Source organism: Poromitra crassiceps (genome assembly GCF_964638095.1).
Source record: "Poromitra crassiceps genome assembly, chromosome: 13".
Lineage (NCBI taxonomy): Eukaryota > Metazoa > Chordata > Actinopteri > Beryciformes > Melamphaidae > Poromitra > Poromitra crassiceps.
The window spans coordinates 45,627,939-45,647,096 of NC_139644.1; the positions used below are offsets into that span (position 1 = coordinate 45,627,939).

General features: G+C 40.8%; 1 protein-coding gene across 1 annotated transcript; it reads right to left on the reverse strand.

Annotated features, from left to right (window-relative positions):
- Positions 1 to 2,811: 2,811 nt before the first annotated feature.
- On the reverse strand, positions 2,812 to 13,379 carry LOC310788591 (uncharacterized protein; the record flags this gene model as incomplete). The annotated part of the gene is made up of 3 exons (XM_083650122.1): positions 13,019 to 13,379; positions 6,687 to 7,178; positions 2,812 to 2,849 (listed from the first exon to the last, which is right to left on the reverse strand). The coding sequence occupies exons 1-3, from the start codon at positions 13,287 to 13,289 to the stop codon at positions 2,812 to 2,814; spliced, it is 801 nt and encodes a 266-aa protein (XP_083506248.1). The 5' UTR covers positions 13,290 to 13,379.
- Between the last annotated feature and the right edge of the window lie 5,779 nt (positions 13,380 to 19,158).

Here is a 19,158-nt window from a genome sequence, read left to right on the forward strand (position 1 = left end):
TATTATTATTTGTAGCCATTAAGATTCAAAATGACAATGAAAATACTGCCATCTGACAACTCTACCACTGCCCTTTAAGTCCTCTTAAAGGGATGCTGCCACAGAGTATTTTTGAGTGAGCCAAGCACTAAATAGCGTGTGTGAAACATGCTGAAAGTGGGGCCGTGTGCGCGTATATGTGTGTACAGTGCGGAACGCTTACGGTGCAAACACACCACCACCCACACTGAAGGGTCTGGAGGTGGAGGCAGATTCCTTTCGGCGCCCCTTGTTAAAAGATTGGAACGGCCGCGAGAGTTTAGGCGTCTGGTCTATGTTTTTTGCGCAAGCTGCGAGCGATTGTGTGCAGCCAGGCAGGAAGTCAGTAGGAGTTGTGACGGGGGCGGAGCAGAACAGAGCGCGTCACACAGGCTCCTCCTCCTGCTCCAGCTGAATTTGCTTTCCGATCCAGTGTGTTTGCAGCGTTACGGTCACCTACAACTCATTCCCCACATGTTGTCTGCGTCTGTAGATAAGATGTACATGTGCGTCTGTAGATAAGATGTACATGTGCATAGCAGTGAATACAGTTCAGTGCATGGAACTTATGTACAGACCGTGTTTGTATGGACAACATGCACACTACCTATTTATATAAATGCATAGAAATGTAAGATACCTGTGTCAATGTAACAGGTAGATTGAAGATTGTTCACTGTCCAAACACTTTTGACTTGCATTGTACTTAACGAGTGTACATATAAGCACTAATTTGAAACTGTGTTAGAGTAATAATAAGGATTATTTTGTCACGTGAGTTATACAAATTTGTAATAGACAAATAGACGCTATTTCATTATTGTTATTACTACTCCTGCGGTTGTAATATTTATGTTGTTGCTCATGTTTTAAGTTTCTTTTTTTAAATTGATTGCCAATTTTGACCACTAGGTGGGGAATAAGAGCAATGTTACTGTGATAGAGCTATAAAAAACAACAATATTGTTGCTTTTTTTTAAGGAGGAAAAAAGGACTACCTTTCCCAGCATTCCTGTCGAGGTCTCAGGGTGGGAGTCTGTTTTTGTTTTTTTGTTTTTTTGAGCCAGTATTAAAATGTGGACTGTACTCATCCACAGTCTAGCTGAGTAGATGCATTTCCAGACTTTGGTTCATTCAACACGCTGGGTGCCATGTTGTTGGGTGCCATGTTTTTACCTTCTTTTTTTATCAACACTGCTTCTCATTGTGCTAAAGGACCAGACTCTCAACACTGCACAGACGCAGATCCCAGCTTCCCCTCTTATCAAACAAACTCCACTGTAACCTGCAAAAAGGACCAGTCCTGTAACACCTCATGTAGTTTTGCACAGTCTGAATGGGTAGAAGAGGAAGATCGTCTGCAACACTTCCTTCAAATGTGTTTTGAGGCCGGCATGGGAAGAAACCACGGATTTCTTTTGACGGCTCCGGTCAGCCTTTCCCTGCCATCAAGCTGTTGTGGAGCCAGATGATGCTCTTAGTTGTCATGTCTACCTCATTTGCACTGAGAGTCAAGGCGTGTTTGGTGAGAGCCGTTTTCTCAGACCTGGCTTTGCTAACTGTCTTTGTTTCTCCCACGTCCGTGCAAATGCTGACAAGAGGTGATTGAGATGAGAGGAACACAAAGCACCTCTGACTTTGCTCCTCACATGGGGACAGGCAGCCATGCTGTTGTTTATGTTCGACGTCTCCATCCGTTGCCCCACGCTCTACAACACCGCTACAGAACATGCTGGATTCTAACTCAGAGGCTGTCAATCCCACAGGGAGTTCAGAGATGTGTTTGAAATGTCTAAATGAAAATGTGTTTGCTGGGGGGGGGGGGGGGGGGGGGGTTCCCTGAGGTGGCCTGATCCTAGTGTTATCATTTCCCCCCTTGATCATCTAAAGAATTTATTTTATTTTATTGTATTGTGAGATTTCATTTTGCCAATTTTGCCAATATTCTTCTTACCGTAGAGCTCGGGAAAATGTTCTAATAGTATTCGTTTTGTTGTTAAAGCTGCACTAGGAATGTTTTTTTTTCTCTCTTTCTCTCCCCCTTCTGTATAATTCTGATCATGACTTGACATTCACTTTTTGAGGCAGTTGCGCTTCGGACAAAAGAATTTCAATTTACCTTTCCCTTGCGTCAAGGCACAAAAGTCACTTTTCCAGGTAAAAAAAAAAACATTTTTATTTATTTTTCATTTTGTTTGCAAAGGAAGTTTTTCCATGACAAACGGTTGAAGACTTTGTTTGGCTCGTCATCAAGTCATTTAAAATGTAAAAACGTATCAAACAGACTTTTCACAATTCACTCAAGTTCTTCCGATACATTTGGCGTCATGGTTCACAAGGCAGAATAAAAAGATAAATAAAAAAGCTAAAATGGGTCGCCAAATATACTTAGGTGGCTGTTAATATACCTGGGCGGCTCACCCAAAGTAAAGTGTGTGGGAAGCACTCGACTTTTAAAATTGTCAATTTCTCTTCCACTTGTCCTACAAAGAAATTCCCTCGTCCCGGACGAGCCTCAACATGGAGCCCTGCTGGTGTCTGTCTGTGAAGTCCTAAACAGCAGCAGAGAGCTTCCTCACCAGCGTCACATCTTTCCCCCTCTGCTTTCTTTAGTAGAAAGCATCACAGAGCGGCTGATCTCACACCACAGAGTGGCTGATCTCACACCACAGAGTGGCTGATCTCATGCCACAGAGTGGCTGATCTCACACCACAGAGTGGCTGATCTCACACCACAGAGTGGCTGATCTCACACCACAGAGTGGCTGATCTCACGCCACAGAGTGGCTGATCTCACACCACAGAGTGGCTGATCTCACGCCACAGAGTGGCTGATCTCACACCACAGAGTGGCTGATCTCACACCACAGAGTGGCTGATCTCACACCACAGAGTGGCTGATCTCACGCTACACAGGACTTGTGTGTTGAAGTTCAGACCGTTACCTCTCCGCTGCCGTTTGGCTTCAGCAGTTTCCTAGTGCAGCTTTATACCCCCCCCCCCCCACACACACACACACACACACACACACATAGATCAACTGTGAGGATGAGTGATACTGCAGGAACGAGTCGGGAGTGTCTGGGACATGAAGAGACGACGGAGGTATCTGAAAGTGTTTTTACAGGGAGGCCAGGTTTTAAATGTTCAGGGTCAATGCAAAGCAGTAGAGGAGGCGTGTCGTAAAGATTAGTTGTACAGAAACATAACAAAAAAAAGATAATTTTTGAAAAATAAATGAACCAAAAAAAAAAAGCAGTGTTTGTGTCATATGTTAGTCGGTGTTATCTCTTGGGCTCACTTCAATTTATATAATTATAATGTAGGCTACACTGTAGCCTACATTATAATTTGTATAAATAAATAATGTTATTTATTTTAAATAAATAACAATAATATTGTTATTTACAGAATATGAACAAATAAAATCTGAGCACAAGGTTCCTACACATTTTCCTTTTCAAAATTCCATACTGACTTCTCTGTCAGATCATATTTGACAAGAGTGGGGCGTCACTTTGTGTTGACAAGTGGTGGGGACATGTACCCATTGTAAATAAACTTCTCAAGTGAAGACGGAAAAGCTCTGACAGAAACAGCTTGACCTTGTGAGACTGGCTCACAGTTTGACAGCCGCATAACAGTTTTGAGGTTGTGGGTTTGAGCCTCAGTCAGAGAGTTTTCAAAGTGGACACCCAGACAAAAAGTGTGACCCAGTGGCTCAGAGAGTTTGATTGCTGCCCAGCAGTGTTGAGCTTGAGATGAGATCACACAAAATCATTTTTTATTTACCTATTCAATGTACAGGACAGTCTAATAAGGAAATGCATTGTTCCAATTAACAGAAAATTAACAAATAAAAAGACCAATTTGCCCCACCTCTAAACTGCAAATCTAGAATCAAAGAACAATTAGCTGCAAGTTGAGTAACCAGATAGCACAGCGGTACCTGCAAACAACTGCAAAATGAGTCAACATGTACAATACCTTTAATTAGCTCTAGAACCAAAGGTATTGTATGCGTTCCTAAAACAAAACAAAAAATATTTTTTGCAAAGCCAATTAATTTAGAAAAAGTGTTCTCCATGCATCCAGTAAAATGCAGCGGAATCAGGTGCTTCTCAGTTTGAGGTGTGTGCATTAAAAAGAGAATCATAGACACGGGGAAATAGAAAACAGGTGAGACCAGGGTACTGTAAAGTCGTTAGTTTTATTTGTATAGCACAAGTAGTAAAGGCGTGTGCATTTGTCTAATAGCTAAATATAGCATTCCATGTGACTGACCTTTTAGAAAAATATAAAAAGAAAAGTTATACCATTACTAAGTAAAAGTTCATTGTTCAGTCCCTTGGGAGACGGGGTTACATGAATATCCAGAACGCCTCCCTTCTTTTTAAGAACAGGTCATGGTGTCCTCCACCCTTGTATGAATTGGAACTCGTTGAAAGAGCACGGTGCACTGCAGGTTGGAGAACACATTGCATATGTGGGAGGGGTATATAGCAATGGGATTTTGGAGTCACCTTTTTCATCTCAAAATTGGATTTCTGAGAGGTTTTGTGTCTGCCCTGGTATCTGTCACCTTTTTCACTCTCCATGACTTTGCATCCCTGTGTCAGCCCCAGCAGAACGTGACGCCACAGGTGTTAGAGGGCCATTTAGAATCAATGCACCTTTTTCTCCAGATTCCTGCCTTGGGGGGGGGCTGTAATTTTCTTTTCTTTTTTACTTTTTTTTTTATTCCACACATGACAAACAATTGGAGATGCACATACAGTTACACTTGTTTTGTAACTTATCCTCCCTGTCTGATCCATACATTAATGTAACTGTAGTCTTCTTCGATGGCAATCATCCTATCATTACCAATGAATTGACATTACATTAAATAAATCCAACACACATAGTGGATTATACTTGAGACAGGACACACACAAAAAAGGCATATACACACATCCGTACAAGTGTAACAGCATATATATATATATATATGAAGAAAAAAATAAAAAATAAGAGGTGACTACAGGTCAGACATTGCTTGTTTTAAATGAGCCCATCTTACATTGAACCTTTCTTCCTTCAGCTGTAACTTCGCTGTGATTTTCTCCATGATAAAGACATGTTTTACCCTTTCTTTCCATTGCGTTATGCCGGGAGGCTGCAGCTTTAACCAGGAGACTGTTATCTTTTTCGCTATTAAAAGCAGAACTCTCAATGAATAAATTAAGTCTTTATCCATCTCATTGTCGGGAGGTATGCCAAGTACGAGTGCTGGATCTAAAGTAAAGTCAATCCCCAGAACCTTTTTAATCTATTTTTGGACATCATTCCAGAATTTCAATCGTTTTGGACAATAAAAAAAAATGCGTGTGAAGTATCCCTCCAACACAACTCAGATGTATTGCTGTATTTTGAGGTAATGGATGGAGTATTAAAGTATCTCATTTTCACCTTCCAAATACCTTCCATGTGGGGCTGTTAGTTAATTTATGTCCTGATTTGAACGTGTCTTCCCATTGATCATCTGTAATTATTATATTTGCTTCCAATTCCCACTTTTCTTTGATATCCATATTGTTGTCATTAGACTCATAGTGCTTTATATATTTGAGATATAAACCCTTTTTTGTCTTTCCCTCTGTAAATTACATTAACAGCTCCTCTAGATTGGAAGATGTTCTACAAATATTCTCCCACTCTTCATGTTTCTTAAGATGGGGGGGCCTGTAAATTTTGTTGTTGTTTTTGTGGGTATTTTCATAATGTAAATTAATTTAAATTTAACCTGCACCACACTCTTTAATCTCACAAAAGCAGAGGGAGACGTTATGTTTCATCTCTTTAAAATGAGCTGCTACTGGATCGTTTTTGTCCTGTCGGAGAATTGCACTCGTGTTCGCTTATTCTTTCTTTTAATTTTCTTGTAGTTTTACTAAGATAAGCAAAACCACATGGGCTGCGTAGCATATACACATGAGTGGACGTGCAGCTGTTCACAAACTGAACAGTTAAAAGGTTTCCCCCCTGTATGGATTCTCATGTGTCTTCAGGTATCCTTTATCACCAAAACATTCAGCACAGTCTGAGCAACTAAACAGTTTCTGGTTTGTTCCTTGTATGAATTATCATGTGTGACCTTAATTTTTCATTCCGGCTGAATATTTCGCCACAATCTGAACAACTATATGGTTTCTCTCCTGTATGAATTCTCATGTGTCGACTTAATGCTCCACTCTGGCTGAATATTTTACCACAAACTAAGCAACTAAATGGTTTCTCACCTGTATGAATTCTCATGTGTCTCTTCAGGTCTCCTTTATGATGAAAACTTTTAGCACAGTCTGAGCAACTAAATGGTTTCTCCCTTGTGTGGACTATCATGTGTGTCTTCAAGTGTCCATTACGACTAAATGTTTTACCACAGTATGAACAACTATATGGTTTGTTACCACTGTGGTCTCTCATGTGTCTCCACAGAGCTGTCTTTGAGCCAAATCTTTTACCACAACTACATACTTTCTCTCTTGCATGCATTCTCAAGTGTTGACTTAATGCTCCAAGCTGGCAAAATATTTGAGCGCAAGCTGGTTTGTCACCAGTAGAAGACCTCTTGTGACTTATGAGGACATCGTTTGTCAGTGAGTCTGAACCTGACTGAGGTTTTCTACTCTCCTTCCAATCATCATCACTGTCTTCAGTCTCATCATGGTATTCAGTCTCAGGTTCAGAAGAGTGTGCAGTCTTGCCATCAGTAGTAGTTAGTTGTAAATGACTAGCTGGATCTAAGTTCCTGGCTGGTTCTGATACTCCACGGTCCTCTCCATCAGCTTCTGTTTTCATCTGTTCAGTTGAGCTGCTGGCTAGAGGCTCTGCCTCTCTGTTCTCAGTTTGGCTTGGATGAAGCTGTGAGGACTGAAGTTTCTCTTCATCATCTTCACTCTTCACAGGGACAGAGGTGAGTGGGAACTCGGTGAGATCAACCTCCTCCGGCCCTTGAAGCTGCTCTCCCTCCTGACCGGTCCAGAGTTCCTCCTCTTCCTCTTTAATGTGTGGGGGCTCTGGGCCCTCCTGGTCCAGACTGGAGCTCCACTGGAGCTCCTGCTGCTCAGGGGGAACCTCGTCTTCACTGACCAACAGCTGCTGGACATCTGGAGGGAAGACTGAAATACACACATACACACATTAAGCAAGAGCATCTAGCCTGGGTAAACCCAGCCCCCACGTGACCTGCTCTCAGACAGACCCTGCTCACTAGTCACAACGTAGTGACTGAGAGCAGGTCTGAGAGCAGGTCACGTGGAGGCTGGGTTTACCCAGGCTAAAGAGCATCACTACAAGTTAGTGATGTGATGTTCACGAAAGATTGATGATGATGGTGATTGATTAAATGTAACTGATGATGTTCAATGGGCACATGTCTCATATTGATCGCAGGCCCCTGAATTAAATTGAATCAAAATTGTATGGTGGTCGTGGTGTATCGTTGTCCAAAGAATCAATATAGTACAGTGTTTCCCCTAGAAAATCTTTCAGGCCTGGAGGGATTTCGAAAACGTACCCCGACCGCAACGGTGGGGGCCCTCGCTGGCAAGTGGCAACGCTAAACTTTTAGCTAACCTGTTCGCATCTATGTTCACAATGGCATCCCAAGTATCATCATACTATTATGGGATGTGATGCGAACAGTTGTATTGTGGGATGTGCGTTTCCCAGGCAATGACACACGTTGACACGTTTTGGAACAGCGCTGCACACTGGCACAATGCTCCTAAAAGCAAAATGCTTATTGTTTTGAATGATTTGGCATCTTCTATTACTGTCAACACTAGTATTGATGTATTGTAATAATATGCCATAAAGGTTTATTGATTTTTTTATTGATTTTTTGCATTTTTTTTGCGTTGGCCTGGCAGGCCCGCCAGGCCTGTAGAATGGTAGGGGAAACACTAGTATAGAGTAGTATTGTGATTAAACTTGTGATTCCCGCCCCTGTAGAGGCTACTCTTAGATGCCATTGGAACCATTTGTATTCGAAACTTCGGACCTGTTTCACATTTCAATATGAATCATGTGAACACCACACAAGCAGTGGTTGCCCAATGGTTAGAGAAGCGAGCTTTTCATAATTGTAAAATAGGCCTATAGAAATTATTCAATTTTCGATTGGGGTGTTTTGAGAGGGGGCTTGGCCTTGCGTGGGACCCTTACTGCACCTCACAACTTTGGGTGTGAGGTGAAACATGGTTTTAATTTCTTAAATTGTGTGTAATTTTAGGATTGGTTCTTTTATCTAATTTTATATTGCTTTTTGATAAATCTGTTTTTAGTATTTTTAACTAGGTAAAAATTTTCATAAAAGGGCCGTATGTTTTCCCACCTCTATAGGCCGCTCGAGTGCGGCCTATAGAGGTGGGCTGCCGTGGTTTTGTGGCAAAGTCCGTTATTGCCCTACTAACTGAGTTGGGCATTCGGGGAGGGAGCCTGAAACTTGCGGTCAGCAACATGTCTCAGGCAGCAGAACGAGCAAGTGAATGGCTGTGGCTAAGGAGGAAACATGCTAGCTGGGGAGCTCGCTATGGTAAGATTGATTGTTTGTTGTTGGTCATGATTGACGGTCCGCATCAACAGGGCTGAATCATTGACAGTGGTGGTGTAGTTAGGAATGTCATACCGAACCGACCTGGATAGCTAGGCTTAGATAGTGAGGTAATATGCAGTTGTGCGGTGGTAGCATGGAGGGGGGTGTTTCCAGGACGCTGGATTACACCGTTAAGCCTTCTTGAGGTGTCGTGGGCCTAACTTAACGAAACATCGGTGAAGGAAGGTGCCCACTTGAAAACCCCAATGACATGCTTCATACTGCTGTCGGCTAGGGTAGCTAACTAGTGATTTGTGTCTTGTTTATTAGTTTGTTAGCCTGTTAGCTTGTTTTATTCTGGATTGGTCTTCTAAATGTGTTTTTCCTCGGATTTTGGCACAAGGGATAGTAACATCTTGTCCTGTGTATTAAGTAATACTGTATAAATGTCTGTTTTATGTTGTTTGAACTGTATGTCTGAGACCAAGGACCACAATGAAAACAAGTCCTCTGCTCTGACTTTATTGTGTTTTTATCCTTGATGTTGATGGCTGCATGTATTTTATGTCCCATGTACTCATCCAAACATTGAATAAATTAAATCAATCAATCAAACTTAGTTTTCACCTTGAGAACATGTCGAAGAGGCTGTCTGAGAGAGCCATGTCGTTAAAAACCAGAAAAATATCGCTCCTAACCCCTAGATTAAAATTAAAATGGAAAAAACTGAATTTGGCAAAAAATAACGGGGATTTCATATGGCTCTACATAAAGTGGGCCTGTCTGTACTGCCCTGCAAAGCCAACAGGGGTAACTTGCCAGAGTGTAGAACTGAGAAAAATGACTTTAAAGTTTGTTGGTTTGTTTTGTTTTTGTCCAGCCAAATGTATTGTTGTGAGAATATTGGAAACGTGTAATTTATTTTTATTTTTATGTAGCCTAGTTATTTATCTACATTTTTCTTGCTCAAACTTGACCTTTTACCCTTATTTGGAAGTTACCTTACTCTGCCTTTGCATTGTCTGCAAAATAATAAGGGGTGATGCCAAGCCAAAAGACAGTAACTTCTATTTGATCCTTCACTTGGTTGCTTATCACTATATAAAACCATTATGATAATAATGATAACATCTACATGAAATATAGTGTTCATTACACATTTGGTTCAGAGATGTAGCATGGGACGGGTTAGTTTTTCCTACTTTTCCAGCAGGGTTCCCCACACCTTCCGCAACATCAAATTCAGGACCTTTCAAGGACTTCTCCCCAAATCAAGGACCCAAGACGGCATAGTTTGACTGAGGATCAAGGTTAATTACTGTTACAACAATAAGAATGTTTATTATATGATAAGAACTAGCAGAAGCTCCCAGACAATTAAAAAGAGAGAGGGTACAGGTTCTCCGCATCCTAATTTTAGAAAATACCAAAATACAATCTAAGCCATCTCGAAAATAAATGTTGCTGCCCCAAATTTAAAATATTTTGTTTTTCTATATTATTAGTTAAAATCATTAAAAGATACCTTTAACATAAATAAAACATACTAATGATTAGATGTTCAATCATCAACCTTTTTATTGAAATTCACCTGAAAGGGGAAATTTAAATGTTTCTATCTGTTCAATCATCAACCTTTTATTGAAATTCACCTGAAAGGGGAAATTTAAATGTTTCTATCTATCTAGTCTTGCTTGCCAGACTTAGGGCGACAGTCTGGCAAGCAAGACTATCTACCTATCTATCTATGTATCTATCTATCTATCTATCTATCTATCTATCTATCTATCTATCCATCTATCTGTGGATCTGGTGGAGGAGCAGACTGCATAAAGAAAGTTTAACGTTACTTGTGTTAAATGAACCTAACGTTCGTCAAGCGTGCAGCTGTTTATTTTCTGCTGAGTGATCGAAAGTCTCATGCACCCTACCGTAAATCATATTTAACGTTAGTCTCGAAATATCCAGTGGCATCTCCACACTTAGTTTTAGCGCTGGTCTGGTCTCTGAGTAAAGTTACGGTGTAGTGTACAACTTCGTTCACGTTTGTCTGGCAAAGGTAGGCCTCTTTATTGACACATTTAATCAAAACATGTTTGCAACCGCTGCTTGCTGATATGAACGAACAGTAGCCTCACTCGTCAATTATAACCGTCATGCAGCTGCTTATTTTCGGAGAGAGAGAGTTTTGATGTGGCTCAAATAAATACGTGCAGGCAGCCATCAAATTCAAATGAATCGTCCATAATCTTGTAAATCAGATAAATATCTGCTAGGCTAAGGCTAAGCTACACAACAAACTAGCAAATCAACTATGTCCTGCCCCCTCATTTTCAAAGAAGAGATCAAGCACATGATCATAGTTGTATGATCATGTGCTTGATCTCTTCTTTTTCTGTTTGGTAACAAAAGAAGAAGAGAATCACATCCGGGGTAGGGATGGGCATCGAATTTCGAATTTTCGAATAATCGTTGTTATTATCAAGGTCGACTTTTATTATTGAAAGTCGAAATTCGTTTATTGAATTTTTTTTTTTTTTTTTTTTTTGTGTGAGTGAAATGTTGCATTGTCTCCCCTGATTCTAAGTATAGTCGAATCGCTTGGTTTGAGCAAGTAAATTTTTTTTATAAGCAACCTCTCCCTCTTCATGGGATTTCATCTGCCATTCATTTTTCCATAAACCTTGCTTAAAATGCTTATAAAAATTGTTTTACTTGCTCAAACCAAGCGATTCGACTATACTTAGAATCAGGGGAGACAATGCAACATTTCACTCACAAAAAAAAAAAAAAAAATTGAATTTAGATTTTTTTTTTTTTTACTTTTAACACATTCGCTGCCAGCCGTTTTTTTTTTTACTGTAGGTAGCTTCTGCCAGAGGTTTTTTTTGAGGATTCTGGCTCATCTTTCAAGACCCGAGGATTCTTTTCTGCTAAGATTTTGTGAACACAAAATATCTCAAAAGAACTAATAGAATGTGTGCTTTCTCTGTCTAAAAGAGTTAGTTTGTAGAGTTAGTAGTTATGTAGGCATTAGCACTTGAATGGTTTCATGGTTTCATGGTTTCAGCGTCTGAAAATTTAAGCTGAGATAAATAGCTTTTTGTGAAATTCGATAGAACAGTCACTTTAACCATTCATTTTTGGCATCAGTAAGACGTCAGACATCTAAACAATAGTTTTGAACAGTAATTTCCTCCATAACAGCAGGAAACCCCCCTCTACTTCAAACTCCTCCCTCCGTGTGTGTTCTTCTTGGCTGCAGCGGGCGTGTCACAAGCGAGTTGCTGCTGCCTGCTGCTCCTGTCTGCTGGCGGCCGCTGGGCAAGTCTGGATGGGCTCGCTCGTTTCTTGGGGTTTCGGTTGAGAAACCCCAAGAAACGGGGTTTCTTTTGCGATTCTGGTCTTATTTATGCTGCGTGTTTCAAAGTGTGTTGCACCCATAATCTATTATGCAAATTTGCAATCCCCCACCGCCAGCAATCAGCGCGAAAGCGAAAGCGTTTTCGCCAATCCATTTTACAGTATGAGAATGGTTTCATCGCGCGTTCCCCTGTCGTTTTGGCTCGGCTTTTTCTAGTCAGGAGAGCACTGTCGCCACTTAGTGGGTCGGTGGAATTGCTTGTACACGTTCGGCGGCTCCAATATTTATATAAGAGATGTAAAAGGGTTAGATCAACGTCCCACCGTTTTTGACGTCTCAACTCGTCATTGGCAGTCAACCGTTGGATTTTTTTGACGTATCAACTCGTCAATGGCAGTGAACGTGTTAAAAAATATATATATATATCGAATTTCGATTAAAAGTCGACTTTGGCCAGCGAATTTCGAATAGTGTTTTTGCTAGAAATGCCCATCCCTAATCCGGGGCACGTCATAGTTGACTCAGTTTGTTGTGTAGCTAGCAGCCTAGCCTAGCCTAGCCGATATTTATCTGATTTCAAGATTATGGACGATTCATTTGAATTCAATGGCCACCCGTAATGGAATACGCCGGGAGCTGCCATCTATGTGACGGACAGCAAACGGAGCAGGCTGTCAGCGCCGCGGCACGGAGGTACGTTACATCGCTCTAATTCTTGTTCTCTCCATGATATAATAAGCATATGAGCAGAGCAGCTGTGTGGTGGAAAATAAGCTGTTTACAAGACATAAATACAAGCATTTCGCATGCCCCGTCTTCCTCGTTTTCAGGTCGCAGTTCAAACCTGATGGTAGTTCTTGCCTACTGCTAATCAAACCGAAGTTCTCAGGGTGACTTCAAAATCATATAAAGCTGGAAATAAGGTCCAGGGTTTAATTTATGATAATGGAGACCTCGTCGGGCATGAATGAGATCAATGATGCTAGCATTGCAGCAACAACAGAAATAATAACATGTGTAATAGGCTAATGTAAAAATAACATTTAAATGTCACCAACCTGCTCTGTGAAACTGCACTTCAGGGTTCAAAACAGCGTCCAGCAGCTTTTGTTGTCGGTCGTTCTCCCCTTTCAAATGAGAAGCTTCCTCCTCGTACTCTGCTATCGTTCTATCAAACAGCCAAAATATCTCTTCAAGAGCAGCGGTCAGTCGCTGCTTCACCACTGCTCTCAGCCTCTGGCCTTTGGACATTTTCACACCGGAACAGGAACTTTTCTTCTTGAACTGTGCTTCAAAGCTCCAACAGCGAAACCGCGAATCTGAGTCCATAAGAGAGAGCTACTGCTTCTTCTTCTCTGCTTGTTGTTAACGTGTTGTTGCTAGCTAACTACTTTAGCATAAAATGAAATTCACTTTGTGTGTTTCTGCCTTCTGTTTCAGTTATAGACTACGTATTATTAGTACTACTCGTTATTGTATAATAACAACTTGATTGAAACACAACCCCGTTCCATAAAGCACGCTAAGAAATTATTAAAAGCCAAAACTGTACCTGAACCTAAAAAATGTGTCGGGGCTAAAGAGGTCAATTCAAGTTCACACAATCAGACTAAAATTTGAGACAATGAATGCGTAGCAAGCAACTAAGTTAAAATGTAATACAATATTTTGATACAACAAAAATAAAATGTGTGGCACAATGTGTATATATTCAAACAGTAGCATAAGAACAGAGAAACCTGTAGGTTATCAGCATATCTTATACAAGAATACAGGCTAATGCATGTTAGATATTACACCTGAAGACAAATGCATGTGTTCACCTGTGTAATATGTATATATGTGATTAATGATTTGAACAAATCAACTTTTTACGACATTGACCATGGTTTTGAGGTATTTTCTTGTTCATCATAGGTCCCTAGATCTTTACTGAATTTATATTAAAAGATAAACGGAAAAAAACATACTCCCACTAAATAGATCCACGTTTACTTTTTGACGTTGTTTTAAAAGGTGGTTTCTTATCAGGCAAATAGAGGATGGAGGCATATTGATTTAGATAGCCTACTACATTTCTGGTTGTTATATTTCAAAGTTAAAATTATAATGTGGCAGAAATGCAGTTGCCTAGTAGAGTCCAGAACTGTGAATCCGCTTCTGAAGAGTAACCAGATGACAATTAAGTCTGATATCAGGCTAGTCTTTTGGTAAAATCAGCAATCAAACGTTAAGCACATTCAAGCTTTTCGTCTGCCTTCTCAGCACGAGTTGCCATAGTAACTGATCTTGAACTATGTTGAGTTTGCTTTATGGAAGCGAATCAACTGGAAATGAGTCAGACTAACCTGAAGAAGCCAGTCTTATTTGGTATTAAAACTGGCTTTATGGAACAGGGCTCTGGTCAACATCAGTCTCTTTAGCAAGCTAGCAGTGTTGTGTTGTCGGTCTGTCTGTTAGCAGCTAGCTAGCGTTAGCTATGCTCATTTTAAAAGCTTTGTAGGCCGAGAGAAGAGTCTCAGGTAAGAAAGAAGAGCGAGCTCCATTCAGATATAGTTATCCACGACCATACACACTCAGTCTGCAAAACCAAAACAACGGAAAGTGTCCAGTTATAAAGGAATGGCTCTAATCCTTAGATCACCAAAGTTGACAGACACCGACCGCCATCTTGTGCGAACTGCGAAGTCACGTGACGGTCCTTCTCTTCTTCGCGTATTTTGGCGGATTGCAAAATCAACTTTTAGGTGCATACCGCCACCTACTGTACATGAGTATGTAGAACAGGGTCATTTAGGCTAATCTAGGATAGAAGTTTGACCAAAGCAAGATCAAATAAACTATTTTCTATAAAATAAACTGTTGGTGGTATATTAACTACCGCTCTCAGCTCTCTGTGTTACATACACACGCCATATCTCCATATATGTAAAAATTAACTCTGGCTGACATTTGGAAAAACTATCAATGGCTTCGAAGCTTTCAGAAAAGACAAAGAAAAAAAAAATTCCATATACCAAGTCGTGAATACCACATGATGGGGCCGTTCAAGTGGATGAGTCGTGCGTTCCTTTTTTTTTTTTTTTGTATGTCTTTAAGGGATGTGGCGGCTAAATGACGTCACATCCGTTTTGTTAGCGTTGCGTTCCATGCAGAAAACTTGAGATAGGAAGTTCGCTGTTAACCTCTGGTCAGATCAGTGGCTCTGGCAGGATAGCTATTGTTAGCGATAACAGTTGATAACAAGGCATTTTGCGCCTACAAACACACAGCTATATCTCTGATAAACACGAGACGACTTGAATGCAGACCGCGGCCCAACCCCAACTGTGATCACCAAAGAGGCTTATTTGTGCTCCGATCCAGTCGACAACTACTGCGCAAGCAAGGACAACTTTGGAAACGCAAAGACTCCAAGTAAGACTGAATCATCTGGGAACAATTCGATGAACAATTAAGGCTATTGTTAGATGTGTTGTGCATACTGATCATGAAGCGGTAATATCTTAGAATCATCGAGGAAGATTGTGATTATCCTTTGTTATAGACCAAATCACCGTGACGTCACCATGTAAACAAATTTACTTCCGGGTACCACTTGGGGAAGGCGGCAGGTTTAAATGTGCGTGTTGTCAAATAAATGCTGTCAAACCCTCTCGTTGTTTTCGGCCGACTACTTTCAATTTAAATGGTTAAACGGTTGGTAAACATGCTTGTCCGACGTATCTAGCCTTTCTTCTGTGTTTGTTTTATGTAGTGTTAGCTAGCTAATAACGTTTGTTTGTCTGTCAAACTCGCTGTTTTGCAGACTCGTTAACGTAGAAGAGCCTGGTGACGCGAGGTTACGTTAACGTTACAAACAGAGCTACTGACGCCACGTTAATTTAATTTAGCGTCAAGTCTACTCTGGTCTGGTCCAACAGGTAAATTAGCTAGTCTGGTCTCCACTAACGTTAGTGAAAGTGTTGTTATGAATGATATTAAACAACAACACAACACGGACGAACCATTTTTGTCTTCTTTGTCTGTTTTTGTCTTCAACACGTCAGTTTGTGCCGTTCACCGCCATTATAATGTGTGGACCCAGGGGTACCCGGAAGTAAATGTAAACATCCCGCTGATTTGGTCTATTGAGTAGATTAGATTACTAGCTATGATGGACCCTAGCCCCGTTGTGACTATAGAGGGTTTGCACGGCGCGTCATCAAAAGGGGACGCGTGTGGCCGCGGCCATCGTGGAGGTACTGTCACAGCACGTAAACAATAGCCTACTAAACCGCAACGAACTGTTCCAGATTATCCATCAAAATGGTCAATTATTGCCGTGTTTTTGGTTGCACTAATCGGTCTGACCGGGAAAAACATTTGGAGTACTACAGATTGCCAAAAGTTATCACAAATCAGGGAGAAGAGTGCCAAAAATTGACCGAGGAAAGGAGGCGTTTGTGGTTAGCCAAACTGAATCAGGATTTCCGGGGCAAGAATCTTGACAACATTCGAGTTTGTTCTGCACATTTCTTGTCAGGTATGTGACATTAATACAGCAACTCTTACCTAATTTTATAGTGCAATAGTATGCAAGGATAACTATATTAAGGTCATGTTAATGGCATTGTTGGCTGCATAAAGTTATTTGAATTGATCTGATCCCATTTCATAGCCTACTACAGTACAAGACTTGTGTAGTTACATTCCTAAAATGAAGCTTAAAAAGTGTGCTATATTTCTCATTGTATTTCCAGGTAAAAGATCTGACCTGTACAAGAAGGATGACCCAGATTGGGTGCCATCTGTCAATATGATAGGAAAGCCTCCCCAACCACCCAAAGAAACACCGACATCACGCTACAAGCGCCGTGTGAATCGAGCCCAGCAGAAACAGGTTGATGATGCTGCCCATTCCTCGCATGTTATGGATATCCCAGCAGCTGATGAGGATTCTACCACAAGTGATGATTATGTCAGTGATGATGTGTGCATTATTGGGACTCAAACCGAAATGACTGGTGATTTTATTGACTCTATGACCAGTGAACTTCAAAATCTGAGAACAGAAAACATTCAGTTGCGTTCTGATCTGGAACATTTGTCCTCTTCCTATGAGCAAAGTGCATTTGTAGGTAAAGATGAAAAGGTTATCTTTTTCACTGGCCTACCTACATTCCAGGTTTTATTATCACTTTTTACATACCTTAGTCCTCATCTCCCTGTGAAGAAGTCACTCAATCCATTCCAGGTGCTGATGCTGACATTGATGCGACTAAGGCTTAATGTTTCTACAACTTTCCTGTCTTATGCATTCAATGTGTCAATAGCCACCGCTTCTAGGGTATTCACTGATGTTATTGATGTCATGTATATTCGCATGAAAGCCCTTATTATATGGCCAGAAAGAGAACAGTTGCAAAAGACGATGCCGATGCAATTCAGAAAACATTTTGGGAAAAGATGTGCTGTTATTATCGACTGCTTTGAGGTGTTTACAGATCGTCCATCTAACCTTCTAGCCAGAGCAGAAACATGGTCCTCCTACAAGCACCATAACACAGTTAAATTTCTGATTGGCATTACACCACAGGGCACAGTCAATTACATATCAAGTGCATGGGGAGGAAGAGTCAGCGACAAGTACATCACTGAAAACTGTGGCTTTTTGGACAAAATTATTCCGGGTGATTTAGTTCTTGCTGACCGTGGCTTTGATATTCAGGACACTTTAGGTTGCATAATGGCTCGGGTGAAAATCCCAGCCTTTACTCGAGGGAAGTCACAGTTAGCTCCAGTTGACTTGGAAACCACAAGGAAAATTGCTAATGTCAGGATTCATGTTGAGCGTGTCATTGGTAGTGTGCGCCAGAAATACTGTATTTTGGGGGGGACATTGCCGATTGATTTCTTGATGTGCAAGGTCACAGAGAGTTTTTGTACCATAGACAAGATTGGAGTTGTCTGTTGTGCTCTGGTGAACTTTTGTCCATCAGTTGTTGATTTTGATTAAAGTGTCTCGTCATTGTAAAGTAGTTTGTGTGGTACGAATACACACAGTATACCATTCTCATCAGAATACACTCTTTTATTAAGAGAATGAAACAGCAATGTTTTGGAAAAACATTCTTTTAAATAAAACTTTCAGCCTAATTCAAACAGTGTCTGAAGTGCAAGTTTCTGGACTGTGGTTGGCTACAATTAGGCTGTAGGCATACACATCACAAATAAATGAAGACATGTTCATAAAAAAGGGAGATACACAAATAAGAAAATAGCACAACATCTTTTTTTACTCGATACGTTTCTTGCCCCTTTTTGGCAGAAACTGAGGGAGCCTACGACAGTTAGGACAATACCATTTTCCTTTAGGCGCAACCTCAACATTAACACAGGAATAGTGAAACCACTGAATACCACATTTTGCATTGTCACACAATATCATCTGACCAAACTCAGTCTGGCCACAGGAACACCAGGTCTTTTCTTGCTGGCTGGAACTGGTTGCATTATCAGAACCATCTGAATGGACAGATACAGCAGGCTGTGGGGACACATTAACCATGGTAGATGAAAGCCTAGTGTAGAACTTGCCAACTAGCTCTGGCATAATGGCTGTGTCAAAAATGTGCTTGCTTTTCTGACATATCATGCCCCAGAACTCTTCATCAAATAAAATGTGCTCAACATGCAGATCTTTCTCTGTCCAAACTACAAAATAAGCAGATTCCAGTTTGCACACTCCAAGCTGAGTTTGCACCTGGTAGAAATACTGGTGGTTTCTACTTAGTGTCAGTTTCCCTTCACCATCCTTCTCCAAGTAAAATCCTGTAACACCATCTAACTTGTCACCTTTTACACAGAATGGACATTTAATTTCAAGCACACTGATGCCACAACAATCACAAGAAACAAGGCCGTCCGGTGAAGCACCCAAAAATGGCACACTTGGATTGATAAAGAAACCTGTGTCATGCACTTTCACATTTTCATGACATTTCCTATGTTCATCTGTAAACATATCACGTGCAAATTTCTCATGAGTACATCCCCAGGTAGTGGCTTTTGATGTAAATTTGTATGATTCGGGATAGCATACACTTTTGATCAAGCTCTGGGCTGGTTGTTTTGGATCAGTGCAGCATGCAGTTTTCATTTTAGACGCTGTAATTCGACCAGCACGAAATTGAAACCAGAGTTTAGAAGCCGCTTG